At 42.5% G+C, this 20,546-nt stretch overlaps 1 protein-coding gene across 1 annotated transcript in view; it reads left to right on the top strand.

Moving 5' to 3' along the window:
* The window catches only part of LOC126251380 (juvenile hormone esterase-like), a 119,500-nt gene that overhangs the window by 59,314 nt on the left and 39,640 nt on the right, over nt 1-20,546 (top strand). The window contains exons 7-8 of the mRNA XM_049951765.1: nt 12,762-12,912; nt 18,568-18,749. Of these exons, the coding sequence (XP_049807722.1) occupies nt 12,762-12,912; nt 18,568-18,749 (333 nt within the window). The remainder of the gene's footprint in view (nt 1-12,761; nt 12,913-18,567; nt 18,750-20,546) is intronic.

The following is a 20,546-nucleotide window of genomic DNA, read 5'->3' as shown; positions in this document are numbered from 1 at the left end:
AGGATCCAAAACCTGAATCTACAGTATTTGCGAGATCGTGTCGCGTCATTTCGGATTCCTGAGCCGAGCTATTGCCGACCGATCGATCGATAATGCTTCCCTCTTCACTAATTGTTTCACTGTCCACGCCATTGTTTGAAACCCGCTCCATTTCCCTATGCGCAATTACCAAATTACTACTATTAACATTAGTTAATTCATTATTCTGCGGCGCTAACATATTGCTTTCGTCTTCACTGTCATTTCTCAATTTACTTTGGAGCCTAGTGTTACGTTTTTCACACGCCATTATTGTCACAGTATTTCACACGACAACACAGAAAAACTCAATTTGAAGAGCAAAAATAAGAGAACACTTTAACATAACACTGAAAATAATATCTAGTTAATTGCAGCTGCGAAATACTTGGTGCAAATCTACATGCATACCACAACTGTTTTACTGTACAACAATGAAAAACTACAACTACAATGGAAATTCTCTCTACAATTACGCGCTAGCAATAAACAAAAGCTACACTAATTACACAAACTATAAGAAAAAATCAGAAGATTCCAGTGAGGTATCCTCGGCTAAGGGTCGACATATGAAACGTCCCCTTTTAACAATTTTTTACAACTGTGCTTAACCTGACACACAATATTTTTTTTTAGCGCAACGCAATCTGACTTTCAAAATCTCTAGAAGAGAATGGCCCTGACTAACATTAAACTATCTCTTTCACAAATCACTTACCTCACAAAAATCTTCGCTGCTCAAGCTACTGCAATACAGCGAGCGCCACTACTGCCAGCTAAATAAAAGATTCAAACTATGGAAGGCACTAACTACTGATAGGGATAGTTAGCAAATGAAAGATATTAATAGAGAACAAACAATGTATTTACCTTGATATCATGACAAATTACAAAACTACGCCATCTCTCTCCCCACATCCACCACTGCTGGCGGCACACCTCCAACTGCCCAACGCTACGCGCTGTTCACAGCCAGCTGCCTAACACTACAATGGTTGAGTATTACAACAATGCAAAGCAGCCACAGACTGCACACGGCACAGCCAGTGATTTTCATACTGAGGTGGCGTTACCAATAAAAAAACCTAAACAGCCTACTTACACTACCAACGAAACTTTCGATGGATTCCTCCTGTCTTTATGACACGGTGTTTAATGGCTCCCGATGATTTGTACAACTATTTTGTCTCATATATCTAATGTGTGAGTATTTCGTTATTCCTCGTGATACATCACTTACGTTTTTGTATCTCCTACTAACTGTAACTTCCATATCTGCAAAAATAGCCCCTCGTCCTACTTAGCCATTTTCAGTAGTAGCCTTCATTCAAATAACCTAGCTTTGCGGCTGTCAACAGGTTGTCCACAGAATCAAACTGCCAAACACATTCTTTCCTGCCTTACTTTTAAATAGAGAAACCAAGTTAGCAGCACTAGCATTTTGGTTACTTAATAACTGGTAGGGGCTCTCTCCTCTTACCCCTTTTTCCCCATTTTCACGTACACGCAACACGATGTTAAACTTGACAAAATACAGTCAAAATGAACTTATTATACCCAATCCGTCATCATTGTGTTAAAAGGCATTCACAGGTCCTCTGTCGTGTTCTTTTATGTTTAAAAATTAGTCTAACACTTCATGAAAAACAAATTACTGAAAACTTCGTGTTGCGTGTACGTAACAATGGGTAGAAACATTAATTTATCCAATTGCCAACACAAGTCTATATCATCTGCCGTCATCTGAGACAACTGTTTTAGCAAGCACTGAATCCACTGTAGCGATAAGCTCTTGCTACCGTGCTTTACTCATCGTAAGGCATGTGTCTTAACAATAGGAAAAAAATCGCTAGGTAAAATAGCACGCGAGTGGACTCAATGGACGTGGCCGATGGTGGGGAAGGTTTGCGTGCCTCAGCGATACAGATAGCCGTACCGATGGAACAAACACAACGGAGAGGTCGTTGTTGAGAGGCCCTACCAACGTGTGGTTCCTGAAGAGGGGCAACAGTCTGTCCTTGTAATAACAACTAAAACGGTCTTACTGTGCTGGTACTGAGAACGGCTCAAAGCAAGGGGAAACCACAGTCGTAATTTTTCCCGAGGGCTTGCAGCTCTACTATATGGTTAAATAATGGTAGCATCCTCTTGGGTAAAATATTCCGGAGGTAAAATAGTTCTCCATTCGATCCCCAGGCAGGGACTACTCAGGAGGATGTCATCATCAGGAGAAAGAAAACTGGCGTTGTACTGATCGGAGCCTGGAATGTTAGATCCCCTATTTGGGGAATTAGGTTAGAAAATATGAAAAGGGAAATGGATCAGTGAAAGTTAGATATAGTGGGAATTACTGAGGTTCAGTGGCAGGAGGAACAGCACTTGTTGACGAGTGAATATAGGGTTATAAATACAAAATCAGATAGGGGTAAAGCAGGAGTAGGTTTTATACTTGAATAAGAAATGAAGAATGCGGCTAACCTACCATGAACAGCTTAGCGAACGCGTTATTGTAGTCAACACAGAGACGAAGCCCACACGCTCCACTGTAGTATACTTTATATACCAACTAGTTCCGCGGACGCTGAAGAGATTGAAGAAATGTATGACGAGATAAAAGAAAGTATTCAGAGACGAAAATTTAATCTTGATGGGTGGCTGGAATTCGATAGTAGGAAAAGGAAAAGAAGGAAAAATAGTAGATGATTATAGAATAGGGAAAAGGAATGAAGAAGAGGTTACTTGGTAAAAATTTGTGCACAGCATGATTTAATCACCAGAACGCTTGTTTTAACAGTCACGCGTAGAAGAGACGGGCAGGCACCGAAAGGTTTGAGAAAGATTACGTAATGGTAAAACATAGATTTAGCACCCAAATTTGAAGATGTAAGACGTTCCCACGACCGGGTGTGGATTCTAAGCACAATTTATTGGTTATGGACTCCAGATTACAACTGAATAAATAGTAAAAAGGTATGAAATTAAGAAGCTTGGACCTGGACAAGTGGAAAGAACGAAAGATTGATTACAGTTGGAAAGGAATACAGTAGAAGAGGAATGTGTAGCTTTGGGAAAAGAAAAAGTGAAGGCAGCGGAAGATGAAATAGACTAAAACACAGGGCCTAGTAGAAATCCTTGGATAACACAGGAAATATTGAAGTTAACTGATGAAAGGAAAAAATAACAATACAATAAATGAAACAGGCTAAAGGAAACACAAACTTCTAAAAAACGAGATTCCTAGGAAGTGCAAAATTGCTAAGCAGGAATGGCAAGCGACCAAAAGTAAGCATTTAGAAGCATATATCTCTACGAGAAAGATAGATACTGCCTACAGGAAAATTAAGGAGATCTTTGGAAGTAAGAGAAGCAGCTGCATGAATATTAAGAGCTCAGATGGGAAACCGTACCTAAGAAAAAGTAGGGAGAAAGGTCGTAGGTGTATGTAAAAAGCCCTCTCAAGGTAGGTGTACTTGAGGGCAGCATTACAGAAATAGAACAGGACATAGATGAGATGGTAGATACAATACCGAGGGAAGAATTTGCCAGAGCATTGTAAAACCAACGTCGAGACAAGGTCCGAAGAGTAACTGGAAGAACCAGTCGTGACAGAACTCTTCCATCTAGTGTACAAGATTTATGAAACAAAGGAAACACCGTCAGAATTCAAGAAGAATATAATAATCTGAAATCCAAAGAAAAAATATGGTGACAGGTGAATATTAAACGACCATCAGTGTAAACACGTACAAGAATCCTTTACAGATTAAAGGTAGTTTGGATGACGAAAAAATGTGGAAACACATGAGGCAGTACTGACCCTACGAGATGTTTTAGAAGACAGGTTAAGGAAAGAACTTACGTTTGTAGATGTAGTGATAGCTTTTGACAATATTGGCTGGAATACTATGAAATTCTGAAGGTAGTAGGGGTAAAACAAAGGGAGGGAATGACTATTTGGAACTTGTACAGAAACCAGAGCGCAGTTCATAGAGTCGAGGAGCATAAAGGGGAAGCGGTGGATGGGAAGGGCGTGAGACGGATTGTAGCATATCAACAATGTTATTCAGTCTTAACATTCAGCAAGCAGTAAAGGAAACCAAAGAAACATTCGGAAGTCCATGGAGAAGAAGTACAAACTTTGAGGTTTGCCGATGACATTGTAATTATGTCAGAGACAGCAAAGGTCTTGGCACAGCTGTTGAATAGACTGGATATTTTCTTGAAAGGAAAATATAAGATGAGCATCAACAAAAGAAAAACAAGGATAATGGAATATACTCGAATTAAATCAGGTGATGCTGGGGGAATTGGATTAGGAAACGAAACACTGAGAGTAGTAGACGAGTTTTGCTGTTTGGACAGGAGAAAACTGATGATGGCCGACGTAGATAGGATATAAAATATGCACTCGCAGTGGTCAGAAGAGCGTTTCTGAAGAGGAAAAGTTAGTTAACATCGAATATACACTCCTGGAAATGGAAAAAAGAACACATTGACACCGGTGTGTCAGACCCACCATACTTGCTCCGGACACTGCGAGAGGGCTGTACAAGCAATGATCACACGCACGGCACAGCGGACACACCAGGAACCGCGGTGTTGGCTGTCGAATGGCGCTAGCTGCGCAGCATTTGTGCACCGCCGCCGTCAGTGTCAGCCAGTTTGCCGTGGCATACGGAGCTCCATCGCAGTCTTTAACACTGGTAGCATGCCGCGACAGCGTGGACGTGAACCGTATGTGCAGTTGACGGACTTTGAGAGAGGGCGCATAGTGGGCATGCGGGAGGCCGGGTGGACGTACCGCCGAATTGCTCAACACGTGGGGCGTGAGGTCTCCACAGTACATCGATGTTGTCGCCGGTGGTCGGCGGAAGGTGCACGTGCCCGTCGACCTGGGACCGGACCGCAGCGACGCACGGATGCACGCCAAGACCGTAGGATCCTACGGAGTGCCGTAGGGGACCGCACCACCACTTCCCAGCAAATTAGGGACATTGTTGCTCCTGGGGTATCGGCGAGGACCATTCGCAACCGTCTCCATGAAGCTGGGCTACGGTCCCGCACACCGTTAGGCCGTCTTCCGCTCACGCCCCAACATCGTGCAGCCCGCCTCCAGTGGTGTCGCGACAGGCGTGAATGGAGGGACGAATGGAGACGTGTCGTCTTCAGCGATGAGAGTCGCTTCTGCCTTGGTGCCAATGATGGTCGTATGCGTGTTTGGCGCCGTGCAGGTGAGCGCCACAATCAGGACTGCATACGACCGAGGCACACATGGCCAACACCCGGCATCATGGTGTGGGGAGCGATCTCCTACACTGGCCGTACACCACTGGTGATCGTCGAGGGGACACTGAATAGTGCACGGTACATCCAAACCGTCATCGAACCCATCGTTCTACCATTCCTAGACCGGCAAGGGAACTTGCTGTTCCAACAGGACAATGCACGTCCGCATGTATCCCGTGCCACCCAACGTGCTCTAGAAGGTGTAAGTCAACTACCCTGGCCAGCAAGATCTCCGGATCTGTCCCCCATTGAGCATGTTTGGGACTGGATGAAGCGTCGTCTCACGCGGTCTGCACGTCCAGCACGAACGCTGGTCCAACTGAGGCGCCAGGTGGAAATGGCATGGCAAGCCGTTCCACAGGACTACATCCAGCATCTCTACGATCGTCTCCATGGGAGAATAGCAGCCTGCATTGCTGCGAAAGGTGGATATACACTGTACTAGTGCCGACATTGTGCATGCTCTGTTGCCTGTGTCTATGTGCCTGTGGTTCTGTCAGTGTGATCATGTGATGTATCTGACCCCAGGAATGTGTCAATAAAGTTTCCCCTTCCTGGGACAATGAATTCACGGTGTTCTTATTTCAATTTCCAGGAGTGTAGATTTAAGTGTCAGGAAGTCGTTTTAAAGTATTTGTACTGAGGTTAGCCATGTATGGAAGTGAAACATGGACGATAAACAGTTGCACAAGAAGATAGTAGAAGCTTTTTAAATGAAGGAATCACCAGTTTAGTACTGGAGGGAAGTGTGTGGGTGGAGGGGAATGGGGTGAGAATGGTAGACGGGGATCGAAAGATGAATACAGTAAGCAAATTCAGAAGGATGTCGATTTGCAATAGCTATTCGGAGTTGTAGAGTAGCTAGGAGATCTGCGTCAAACCAGTCTTCGGACTGAAGACCATAACAACGACAGTCTTTATCCGTGAGTACAAACCATGCGTAGGCGATTTAATTTAACGCAGATCACCGCTGAAGATTCAATGCACACGGTGCTACGTCACTGCACACAGTCCAACTAGGTGCAATCTAGTGTATGTTCCTGTAGTGTTCGCCCTAAACTCACTCAAATCATCGCCTGAGTCCACTTTCAAGGATCGAACCTAGATAAAATTCTTCAGCTTTTTGTTGTCATTCACCACACTGTGATAATGATACTGCATGCTGTCCCATGACGTTGCTCGGTATCACTTCCTCTCTTCTAAGACCAGTATAATAGTGTCGTGGGGGGGGGGGGGGGGGGACACTGAGACAAAGCATGATAAGCAGGACATTATGTGCTTACTACCAGTTCGTCGATGGTCGTGGAACCACCAATGTACGATTGATAAGCAGTTTTGTTCTTGGTTCTAGTCGTCAGTTGCTGGATATATTCCAATCTCTGTCTTCCTCAACAGATTCTGCCCACTACAACTCCCTCAAATACCATGGAAATCATCCCCTAATATCTTGACAGATGTATCATTCTGTCCTTTCTCCTTATCACTGTTTTCCACATATTCCTTTCCTCTCACATTCTGCGCAGAACCTCCCCATTCCTTACCTTATCTGTCCACCTAATTTTCAACAATTCGGCTGTAGCACCACATCAAAAATGCTTCGATTCTCTTCTGTTCAGGGTTTCCCACAGTCCATGTTTCACTACCATACAATGCTGTACTCCAAATGAAAATTCTCAGAAATTTCTTCCTCAAATTAAGGCCTATGTTTGATACTAGTAACTTTTTCCAGTGTTAGTATGCTTTTCATGTCCTCCTTGCTCCGTCCTTCATTGGTTATTTTGCTGCCTAGGTAGTAGAATTCCTTGAAGTCATCTACTTTGTGACCATCTATCTTGATGTTAAATTTCGCGCTATTCTCATTTCTACTACTTCTCATTACCTTCGTCTTTCTTCGATTTACTCTCAATCCATTATCTGTACTCATTAGACTATTCATTCCATTCAGCAGATCATGTAATTCTTCTTTACTTTCAGTCAGAACACCTATGTCATCAGCGAATCGTATGGTTGATACCCTTCTACCTTGAATTTGAATTCCACTCCTGAAACTTTCTTTTAATTCCATCATTGCTTCTTCAAGGTACAGACTGACTAGTAGGGGCAAAAGATGAGATCCCTGTCTTACACCCATTTCAATCCGAGCACTTCGTTCTTCGTCGTCCACTCTTTTTAGTCCCTCTGTGCTCTTGTTCATATTGTATATTGCCCGTCTCTCCCTACATCTTCCCCCTATTTTTGTCAGAATTTCGAACATCTTGCACCATCTGACATTCCCGAGGCTTCTCTGGGTCGACAAATGCCATGAACGTGTTTTGATTTTTCTTTCGTCTTGTTTCCGTTAACAGCCGCACTGTCGGAATTGCCACTATGGCGCCTCTACCTTTCCTAAAGCCAAACTGATCGTCGTCTAACTCATTCTCAATTTTCGTTTCCATTCTTCTGTACATTATTCTTGTAGTAGCATTGATGCATGAACTGAACGGTGACTGTGCGATAATCCTCGCACTTGTCAGCTCTTGCATCCTACGGAATTGTGAGGATGATATTTTTCCGAAAGTCAGTCGGTATGTCGCCAGGCTCATACATTCTACACACCAACGTAAACAGTCGCTTTGATGCCACTTCCCCCAATGATTTTAGAAATTCTAATGGAATGTTATCTGTTCCCTCTGTCTTTTATAATCTTAATTGCTCTAAAGTACTTTTAAATTCTTATTCTAATATTGGATCCATATCGACACCTGTTTCCTCTTCTATCACATCACACAAATCTTCCACCTCATAGAGGCATTCAATGTATTCATTCCACCTATTCGCTCTGTCCTCCGCATTTAACAGTGGAATTCCCGTTGCACTCTTTATGTTACCACACTTCCTTTCAATTTCACCCTAGGTTATTTTGACTTTCCTATATGCTGAGTCATTCCTTCTAACAATCATTTCTTTTTCGATGATCAGCAGTATCATTGTTTACAGAGACGCTCGCACAGTGGCTAAAAGCTGCAACTCAGTGGCATGCCTTGACCCCAAGGAGGCAGTGTGTGCCTCAGCAAAGCACTCGGCCAGGTGCTTGGCTTCCGACAGGAGAAAACAAAAGATCAGCACCGCGATGGCATTGCAAAGCAACGTCTGCTGGCTCTTCCCGGCAGGGGTACTGCAGCAGCAGTTGCCGTCCCACAGTTGATTAGTAAGCTAGCTCTGTGAACATGAACGGAGGGTCCCTAGCAGGTGCACGGAAGCCGGTTGAGGTCAGCCCCATCTTGTTGGCTCCAGTTCATGCCCAGGTTGCATCATGTGCAGCAATGACTTATACACCACAAGCTAGCGGATGCTGCAGTACACATAGACGAATGAGAGTGAGCCACACGGGATTGGTGCATAGTTCTCGGCGTGGGCCAGAGGTACAGCAGATCCGAGCGAGCAGTATTTAGTCACTCAGCCAGGTTTCTTTAAGACATGCCGCTGCTGTCGGCATGTAGTCGACCAAGTCGGCACAGTACTTTCGCCAGCACGTGGTAATTCAGCTCACCACTCTAGTGGACTGGGCCCTGTTACCGCACTGAATGATTCCGTAGGCATCCCACATATTATGGTCTGGTTGGAGGGCTTCTGGCGTAACACTGTGTAGAACCAGATATCTCATGTGAAGTGGAGTCCTGCCGCTCCAAGACCAGTATATCACAATTGAGGTGACAGTGGAAAAAAGAAAATCGCCCTTGGATCAGTTTTCATGTTTTGTACCACAGCCTGAAGAGGAAAAAGTCTCCGCTAGATTAGTTACGTGACTGCTCACACACATTCACAAGCCTCACCGAACCTAGTCTTCAGCGGATATGTTGCTGTTGCGTCAGGCCAAGTTAGGTGACTTTTGTAGCCGTCTAATCACTCTGGATCAGGGTTACATTTATATGACCTCGAGCCAAAGGAACAAAGCCGTAGAAAACGGCGAAGATCCAACCGTCATCGGTCAAGGCAATACTGTAATGCCATAATGTGGCATTTTGCTCATAAGGTACAAATCATTGAAGAATTATGCGCTCTAATACAAAAACAGACACGCCACGACGTAATTACCTGAATGGGACGGAAATCGGTATATATGACATATATGTACAGACAAACAAATGATTACACTTCCATAAAAATTGGTTTATTTTTCCTAGAGAAAGCGCTATAAAAATCGAGCAATGGTCCATCGCTGACCCCATGCAAACAGTTATTCGGACTGGCAATCGTTGATAGTCGTTCGATGTCCTCCTGAGTGATATCGTGCGAAATTCTATCCAATTGGATAGTCAAAATCCCCTACCCGTAACTCAGCAAACTTTCTTAATTGGGGAGAGATACGATGACAAGTACGAAGACAAGCAGTAGAAACTCTCGCCGTGTCCGGGCGGGCATTATCTTGCTCATATGTAATCCCAGGATGGCTTGCATGAAGGACAACAAAACGACGCTAAGAATACCGTCAAGGTAAGGGGGGCCCGGTTGACAACCAAAGGGGTACTGCTATGAAATGCCACCACATACCATCTCTCTTGGGCGTCGGGGCGTATGGCGGGTGACAGATTGGTATCCCCCTGCCGTCCGGAGCGTCTCAAGATACTTCTACGGCCTGGACTCTCATTGACTAGAGTTGGATTGTCCTCAGTGACGGGTCCCGCTTCGAACTGAGGCCCGACAAGCAATGATGTCATGAAGTCATGCCTGCACGACCGCTGTGAAAGTAGCGCCTTGTGCTAGCAGTGCGCGGAAAAGACTTTTGTAAAATGATAAAATGTATCCAAATGGATTGTTGTCACCATCGACAGGCCACCTCACAGAAGTAGTTTCATCTTTGTCTTTCACTTTCAATTCAGTCCTTTCCGGAACGATGTCTCCAGATCAGATTTCTACACCGCCCGCCCCAAAACCTCCAGAGACTCACTTTATTCTTAGCGTATGGGCGGCGTCAGGGCAGTATCTACGGTAAACAGTAGATATACACTTGGCCAGTCTGTTGAGAGTAGGTAGCGTTATGTAGTGGACACGTGGCCGTAATGCGTCAACGTAGTCGTGTCACAAATCGCAGTGTAGCAAAATCTCCAAAACCAGTGTTCAAAACATTCTGGAGATGTTTTGAAGAAAAGAAAGTTTTGTCCTGCACATTTTTACTACCGACCCAATAGAAGTACAAAATGACGATAATTATTTTCTAGAAAAAATCCTCATTGGTGTCGAAACTCGATGTTATCAATGCAAAACCACAAAAAAGTAAATTAAAAAAAAATAAACGACAGTGTAGAAATTCACATGAAGGATCAACAATTTGACTAGATTACCAACACTCAAGCCAATGTGACACATCAGTTGGAGTGAACCCAAAGAAGGACTTCTCTGAAAGTTTCACATTGTTGCGTGCAAGTTCCGTCCGATGTACTCAAGTCCAGGGAGACTTTGTTTAACACCTGTAGCCTTAGAACCATCACCTTATGTCGTTTTTTTTTTTTTTTTAAGACGTTTCTTGTTTCTTGTATGTTTGTCTCCTCGCTAAAAATTTTGCATTTTAAACTATCTTCCCAATGAATTACAGACTTAAAATTTTCAACATAGCTCAGAACTGGGTAACAATGCAGTATTATACCGCTTTCGTGCATGGTATATCGCGGAGTGTACTTTGTGTACTATTGTTATTTCTCCCTGTTTTTCGACAATGTTTCGCGGAAAGAACGACATCTGACAGGCCCTTCGTGTGAGCTAGAATCTCCGTGATTTTTATGTTTACGGTCTTTTCGTGACATACACGTGTCAGGAATCAGTATATTGGTCGACTCAGGAAAAGAGAAACTGAAAGAAACCCGAAATTTTGCACATGTCTCTGATATAATGTAACTGAAATATTTGAAATCGACTGAAAAATTTCACATACTGTAAAGCAGAAAATAGTAGTATTTAAATAAAAAAAAAATTTCAGTACAAACCGACTTTGAAACAAGCGATAAAACATAAAATAAATTCAACTAGCACCATACAGATCCCTTATCACATTAAGAGAGTCTTGAAAATTTGTGCCTGTGAATTTTCAATGGCTATGCCAATACTTCTACATCTACATTTATACTCCGCAAGCCACCCAGCGGTGTGTGACGGAGGGCACTTTACGAGTCACTGTCTTTACCTCACTTTCCTGTTCCAATCACGTACTGCCGGAAAGCCTCCGTGCGCGCTCGAATCTCTCTAATTTTACATTCGTGATCTCCTCGGGAGGTATAAGTAGGGGGAAGCAATATATTCGATACCTCATCCAGAAACGCACCCTCTCTAAACCTCGACAGCAAGCTACACCGCGATGCAGAGCGCCTCTCTTGCAGAGTCTGCCACGAGTTTGCTAAACATCTCCGTAACGCTATCACGCTTACCAAATAACCCTGTGACGAAACGCGCCGCTCTTCTTTGGATGTTCTCTATCTTCTCTGTCAACCCGTCCTGGTACGAATCCCACACTGATGAGCAATACTCAAGTATAGGTCGAACGAGTGTTTTGTAAGCCACCTGCTTTGTTTATGGACTACATTTTCTAAGGACTCTCCCAATTAATCTCAACCTGGCACCCGCCTAACCAACAATTAAGTTTATATGATAATTCCACTTCAAATCGTTCTGTACGCATACTCCCAGATATTTTACAGAAGTAACTGCTACCAGTGTTTGTTCCGCTATCATATAATCATACAATAAAGGATCCTTCTTTCTATGTATTCGCAATACATTACATTTGTCTACGTTAAGGGTCAGTTGCCACTCCATGCACCAAGTGTCTATCCGCTGCAGATCTTCCTGCATTTCGCTATAATTTTCTAATGCTGCAACTTCTCTATATACTACAGCATCATCCGCGAAAAGCCGCATGGAACTTCCGACACTATCTACTAGGTCATATATATATATATATATATATATATATATATATATATATATATATATATATATATATATATATATATATTGTGAAAAGCAATGGTCCCGAAAGGAAAACGTGTGACACTTGCAATAGATAACATTAAGAACTGTAGAGAGTATCCGCAATTGAGATAAATGACACAACAGTACATATCATTTGCTTTGCAATAAAATAGTTAGAGACTTAGGTGAACTATTCATGCAAGAGTTATCTGTTGCATGCACTCTGCGTTTTTCGTTTTAAATTTTACATGGATAGTCGTAGCTATTAAACATTCAAGAACACAAATTTTCCGGATTCTGTTTACAGAGGTTAGGAATGTATATTGGCTAGCAGAAATTATTCTATAATTTTCAGTCTGTTTTAAAAGCAAGTTATATTCAAAAGATCTTTTATTTAAATAATAATTTATTACTCAAATTTCGAAAAATTGTGACTGCAGCTTCCTGTTATTTAGAATATTGTAAAACATTACGTACAACCTGGTCACCGAATGTAAACTTGTACTTCTTTCCAGGAGAAAACGATTTTGGTACCCGTGGTATGGGGCCCCAGCATTGAGGCAGATCTGGCTGGAGCTTTCATCTCAGAGGCACCCATCAAAGTCCTGAACGAAGGGCGCTTTTGCCGCGTGCCGATCCTCACAGGTGTCACATCTGGGGAGACAGGTTGGTGATTATGAAACATTTGAAACATGTACTTACAGCAATATCAATTCCATTTACTGTTGTTTTGTATCTTAGTGATTATTTCAGACCGAATGTTGAACGTGACAGCTCATGTGAAAACATGAGTGAATATAAAAACATGAAGTGTCACTACATTAATCTCAATTCCCCTCTCTGCCTCACTGCCCTGGTAAAAGTGTCATCTACAAAATGAAAAACCAAAAAAAAATTATAGATCAAATACTGAAATGTGTGTAAATCAATTTTTCCGTACTACGAGTATTTTACTTCAACCATCTTCCTGCAAAAAATGTATGTGAGCAAATGAAGCTGCGTGTTTCACGAGTTTCAGACAGACTATCCAAGTTTACCTCTTGCAGTATTTTCCATTATCATTTCACAAAAGATGAATTACTGACATCGAAAGAAGGAATGTGCGCAGGGTGAAAACGGGTATATAAAACCATGTAACCGAGAAGTATTTTGCGTCACAGCAGTGGCAGTGTGTTAGAAATCGAGCGCAGATGTGTTCAAAAATGAATTAAAATAATGTAGCAGCAGAGATACTGATCTCTGAAACCAAGTTAAATATAGCTATAAGCGTCTACTGAAAACAAGATTTTCTGTAGTCTGAAAAGACGAAATAGCTCCCACATTACTTTCTTCTCTAGGAAGTTCGTTGTTTATAATATGCTTGCATTGTTTCATAAAATACTGAAATTATAACCCGAGGATCATTGCTGGATGTGTTGTAAGCAGTAGACGCCTCTTGCATCCGAGCCCCATGCGGTTACACAACCCGAGACAGTCGTTGTGCAGAGGAAACAGACTCCGTAGCTGGAGACGCTGGTTTTTCTTGCTGTTGATGACTTCTGTACAGAGTTAATGATTTGTACGACTATCTGCTCACTGAAACCTAGATATTACCCCCGAATATCAGTTATTCTGTTATATTATTTCCAGTATACACCTACATATTTCGTACGTGTACTGTATATAAGCTTTTTTGACATAGCTTAAACGTTTCTAATGTTTTCTGCCATTGCGAAATGGAATCTGTTCGTGTTCTTGACAATTATTTTGTCTTACATCATGGCGTCAGGTTTATGAATGTTATCAAGATACCGGTTCTCGTTGCTTTGTACACTCTGTGACGTTTAGGGCAAGTACTTAGCGTTTCAAAAATTTAAAAGGCAGACGTAGCACTCGCATTAGTTGCCAATTAGGAGTCACACATAGTGATAGAAAACATGCTCTTTATCTGAAACTCACCCCACAGGAAAAGAGGGCCGGGCGATAGCAGATTTAGTCACTGTTGTTTCCAGAAAATAATTAACAAAAACTGTCACACAAAGTAAATTAGGAGTCACAGATAGTGATAGAATGCATGCTCTTTATCTGAAACTCACCCCACAGGAAAAGAGGGCAGGGCTATAGCAGATTTAGTCACCGTTGCTTCCAGAAAATAATTAAAAAAAACCGTCACAGAAAGTAACTGTCGTTCTTAGGGTAATGAGCTGATTTTTGTATCTCAGAACTGTCTCGTTACATTTATCAACTTCGGTAACAAATGTACATACCACAGAATGGTCACTACCAACACACGCTACTGATTTCGGTTTACTCTATCATCGAATGAGGTTTTACATTACATTTACTGACTGGTATGAAATGTAGCTTATTGCACATAGCCTCAGACATGCCAGACTAATTATGATGAGCGAGGGAGGTGGCACAGCAGTTCATACACTTGGGTCGTATCAGACAGTAAACGATCCAAAATCTTATCCAACCATTCAGAATTAGCTTGTCCTTATTTTGTCAAGTCCGCTTCCGTAGCTGATGGTCAACGCGAAGACTGCCATGCGGAAGACCTGGATTCGATTCGCCCTACTGCTAGGTATTTTTCATTGGTTGTAGGAATGGAACGGGGTGAACTCAGTTTCAATAGTTGAGGAGTCCTTGGTTCATCTAGGCGGTCACTCACTCCACAGTTGCACATCTATTCGCCTCTACGCATCTTCGCAGAGCCGATCCCCCGCGTCATCAATGGATGGTCGCACACAGCAGTTACCTCGGAGCCGGTTATGGATAACGGCGTTTTGGCATGTTCAGTATACATTAACCACGGGGCGATGCGAACAGATTACAAACATTTAGTTTACCTTTGTTTAGTAAATACTTCCACCTTTGGCCAGAAAGCCAATGATCATGCCCTTTTGGACGTCAGATAAATCGCTCCGCTCCAGCATTAGGACGACGACTGCACTGTTTCATGTACTCTATACCGCTAGTGCTGCCACCTACCGTCTGTGTGTGGCTATTACACGTTGACGTCGAATAGAGGAGCATATCACATTTGAGCGGACGGCGTAGTTTGCTCTTTGATCGGGCAGGAAAGTTTGTGTACCTAAAAGCACTTTTTTCTGAATGAACAATTCTGCAGTAGAGAATGCACTATTCTGAAACTTCCTGGCAGTTTGAATCTGTGTGCCAGAGAGGACCGAACCGGCCCATTACTGGATATCGGTCCCGGAATCTTAGTTTTAAGTGTTTTCTTTTTTTTTTTATTATTTTACTCTGACTCACCGAATTGTGGAGCAGCTAGCGTTAATCAAGGAAGCCCTTTTTCAAAAGTTTTCATTGACCACAGCTTGTAATTTTGTTATTCGTGCTGTGGACTAAGTCCCTGCTGACACTTCCAAACTTTCGGCTGTTCTCATTTCATAGGCCTAAGAAACATTATGAACACACCTACGATGTTCTCAAGCGGACCTTTCATCCTGCTAAGTACCTGATGATCTCCTTTGTTGCTGCAGATTTCAGCAGTCTTGCGTGGGTCACTGTATCTGACTTCTCAGTCGGGGTTTACATGTTCGGCTATGAAATTTAAATTCGTTGCATCAAGTATTGCCGCTGAATATAGACAGTGAAATTTATCTCATAGATTTTCCACCTTCCTATATTCCTTTAAAAAGCATTTCTGGGTGGAATTAATGTCTTTGTCTTACATGTAGCGGCAAGAAATAATTCCACAATCGGACAAGTGCTAAAATTCGAGGTAGCAAGGCATATGCGATATAATCGGAAGATATCCACAAGGGATATTCCTTTCCTGCTGAGAGCTTGTGTAATGATATTCACATTCGACACGGAACGGGACTGCGTACCGAGAGAAGGCGATGCCAATGACAATATCGGTTGCGTTCCGACATAGCTTTATGAAATAAATATGAGTGGAAAATAGGATTAGAAAATAACTGATTTTCAGTTCACTCTCAATAAGTCTTGAAATTCACGCTCACAGTGCACAGACAATTGTTTCTTTTTGTGTAAATGTACTAAAAGTTAATGGTAGGAAATCATTTAACAAAAACTTATACAATTTAATTTGCTTAAATACGCAAGATTTCTACAGTAAACCTGTATTTCTACATAACTTTAATAAATCTCATGTTAACTGCATCCGTAATCCTGACATAATGGTACTGAATTATGCAAAACATTTTAATATAAAACGCAATAGTCGTCTTACAATTACGTTTAGTCAAAAAATGGTTCAAATGGCTCTGAGCACTATGGGACTCAACTGCTGAGGTCATAAGTCCCCTAGAACTTAGAACTACTTAAACCTAACTAACCTAAGGACAACACACACATCCATGCCCGAGGCAGGATTCGAACCTGCGACCGTAGCGATCGCGCGGTTCCAGACTGTAGCGCCAGAACCGCTCGGCCACCAGCGGCCGGCAATTACGTTTAGTCAGAAGTACCTCAACTTCATAGCACTCTGGTAAGAGTTTTCGAAATGGTAGTACTGCATCGATCATAGCTCTCTAACTGTTGACGACAAAAATTAATACACCGTTTATTCCGGCGGAAATACGACCTCACTAACCTCAGTTGATTTGAGTTGTTTGGGGGAACAGACGAGACAGCGAGGTCATCGGTGTCATCGGAGTAGGCAAGGAAGGAGAAGGGACTCGGCAGTTTCCTTTCAAAGGAACCATAACGGCATCTGCCTGGAGTGATTTAGGGAAATCACGGAAAACCTAAATCAGGATGACCGAACGCGGAATTGAACCGTCGTCATCCCGACTGCGAGTCCAGTATGCTAACCACTGCGCCACCTCGCTCAGTGCGTAACCCCAGTATCTGTACACCACTGAACTAATGGACAGTAATGTGGTGCGGATACCAGACTACTACAACCAATAGAAATTATTTCATGTTCCGAAATGTCTCATGATGACACACTGGGGTGACAAAAATTCATGGGATAGCGATACGAACATATACGGATGGCGTTAATATTGCCTGCACAAGGTATAAAACGACAGTGTGTTGGCGACTGTCTCATTTGTTCTCGGGTGATTCATTTGAAAAGGTTTCCGACGCGGTTATGGCTGCACGATGGGAATTACCAGTTTTTGAACGCGGTATCGTAGTTGGAGCTTGATTCATTGGTTAGTCCATTTCAGAAATGGAATATATTCCGAGACCCACAGTGTCAAGAGGATGCCGAGAACACATATTTTCAGGCAATACCTCTCTTCATGGCCGACGGCGTGTACGTAGAGTTGGAAGTGCTAACAGACAAGCAACACTGCTCGATATAACCGCAGAAATCAAGGTGGCACGTACGACGACGTATCCGTTAGGACAGTGTGGCGAAATTTTGCGTTAATGGGCTATTGCAGTTGACGACCGACGGAAATACCTTAGCTACAAGCACGACATCGCCTGCAGTCCTCTATTTCGCTCGTGGAAATATAGGTTGGACGCAAGACGACTTGAAAACCGTGGACTGGTCAGATGAGTCCGGATTTCAGTTCATAAAAGTTGATGGTAGGGTTCGAGTGTGACGCAGACTCCACGAAGCCACGGATCCAAAATGTCAATAAAGCACTTTGAACGCTGGTGGTGGCTCTGTAATGGTGTGGACTGTGTTTACACGGAATAGACTGTGTCTTCTGGATATTCCGTTACTTAGAGACCATTTGCAGGCATTCATGGACGACATGTTCCCAAACAACGATCGAATTTGTACGGATGACAAAGCGCCATGTCACTGGGCCACGAGTGTGTGGTGTTGGTTTTAAGAACATTCTGGACTATTCGAGTGAATGATTTGGCCACCCTGATCACACGACATGAACGTTTGTGATACCTAATCGAGAGGTCAGCACGTGCACAGATTCCTGCATTGGCTACAGTTTCGCAGTTATGGATGGCTACAGAGGCATCATATTTCAGTATTTCTGCCGGGACTTCCAGCGACTGTTTGAGCCCATGACATATTCAGTTTCTGCAATACGCCGGGAAAAAAGAGATGCAGCATGATTTTAGCTGTATCGCATGACTTTTTTCAACTCATTGTATTGCGTTTGTGCCTCCATTTAAAGATCTTAGTTTTTCTCCTGGTATCTAGTAAACGAGCGCAATAACAAATATTAATTTACTTCCACTTAACAGTTATCACATGACTGGAATTAATTTTTATGAAACACTGGAATGAAAGGCACACATCGAATTCTACACATGCGTTTAACTTGGGCCACTCTCTTCTTGGTACCAGCAAATTAAAACACTAAGGAAGCTATCCATGTCATTTTGGTTGAAGTAATATTTTTTTTCTATCTCATTTTCCATCAGGTTTCTCCATACTCAACCAAGCAGCGGTTATCGACCGCCTGGACAAAGCGTTTCAGAGTGTGGTCGGCCCTTGTCTGCATCTATCGACAACTACACAGCAGGCAGACGCAGCGTCCAAGCTAAGGGACTTCTATTTTGGCAACGGCACCATCTCTGTGGATGACCCGGTACCTTTAGTCAACGTGAGTAAATCGTTTCATAGTACACTGCCGATAAGCTGTACTTATCAACTGTACTGATTTCCATAAACTAAAGGTACAAAAAGTTGTCTGTCAGATATGACGTGGTGAAACTTACCCAAGTCTGGAATACTTGTTGTTCAGAAAACGGAAGGTTTACCCCCACGAGAAAATAGGTGTCGATCTTAAATATTTTCCAAGGCTTTCCGATAGGTTGTTTATGGAATTAGTGAAATACAAGGAGCATTCAATCTGACTATGTAAGCCGCAAGGTAACAATACCTAAAAGAGCTGACCAGATTGTTTTGTAGCCCATATAGTCACTGTAGTATCAGGTGACTTCCTCATTTGGATGACAGGAGATATACGCTCAGTAACTGGAGTGAGGTCAAATACACTTAGTTTAAAGGTAGGACACGTGAATCGGGTAATAAAGGCTCCTCCTATCGAACTGGAACTTCTACATTGTGATCTCTTAGATTTTCGTGGCGTCATTGGTTAATGGTGAGGTTTAGGGTGTTTAATCAAGGTGATGATTCCATTTTATTGCAGTAATAAGGTATCGACAACCCGGCTGAACATCCGAAAGCAGGCTATTAACTCTCATATGCTAATCAGCTTTTACATGAATCACTATTTACTTTTCACAAGAGGATCTTGGAACCATTAACAAATATTACATCACCTCTAAAATTCCTATTGATACTTCATTTCACTTTCCAATCTCAGATCCACTAAGCTGCGCTACAGTAATATGGATACCACTAACTACGTCTTCGTAGGATATACCAACCCTGAAAAATCGTTCGAGAGTGTAAAATGCAGGAAGATGTTCGAAATTCTCAGAGAAAGCGTAAGCTATAGCGAAAGAAGGATACTTCATGTATAAGAACCAGGAAGGATCAACAAGAGTGAAAGACCCAGAACGAAGTATTCGAATTAAAAAGGATGTAAGACAGGAAGGCAGCATTTCTTCTTTGCTGTTCAATCTGTACATCAAAGAATCGATAATAGACATAAAAGGAAGGTTCAGGAGAGGGACTACTGTTCATGGTGAAACAATATCAATTATAAAACTCACCAATGCCACTGCTATCGCCAGTGGAAGCGAGGAAAAGCTGAAGAACACAGAGAATGCCATTAGTAGTCTTCTGAGCACAGAATGTGGAATGAGAGTAAATCGAAGAAAGACAAAAATAATGATAAGCAGCGGAAGTAAGTTTATGGATAAAATCATAAAAAATATGGGACTACGAAGTAAACGAAGTGAAGGAACCCTGCTGCAACAGAAGCAAAATTACATGTGACGGACGAAGCAAGAAGAGCGAAAAAAGCAGAACAGCACAAACAAACGGGGTATTCATGACCAAAGGAAAATAGTCTCAAATATTGGCCTTAAACTGAGAAAGAAATTTATGAGATTGTACATTTGGAGCACAGTACTGTATCGAAGTGAATCGTGGGCTGTGTGGGAACCGGAGAAGATGAGAATCGAGGAATGTGGGATGTGGTACCATAGAAGGTTGATGAATCTTAGGTGGACTGATAAAATAACAAATGAAATGAATCACCGCAGAATCGACGGGGATACAAATATTTAGAAACTATTGTCACGAGGAAGGGAAAGGATGATAGAACATCAGGCAATAATTTATATAGTATTAGAGCGAGATACAGAGAGTAGAATCTATGAGGGAAGTCAGAGACTGAAATATAATGATTAAGGGGATTGTACACAAGTGCTATTCGGAGGTGAAGAGGATGATGCAATATGTTTCCGCAATATAGTGATTTAGTCCT

The sequence above is a fragment of the Schistocerca nitens genome, chromosome 4, assembly GCF_023898315.1.
Source record: "Schistocerca nitens isolate TAMUIC-IGC-003100 chromosome 4, iqSchNite1.1, whole genome shotgun sequence".
Lineage (NCBI taxonomy): Eukaryota > Metazoa > Arthropoda > Insecta > Orthoptera > Acrididae > Schistocerca > Schistocerca nitens.
This window is presented reverse-complemented; position numbering and strand designations above follow the sequence as displayed.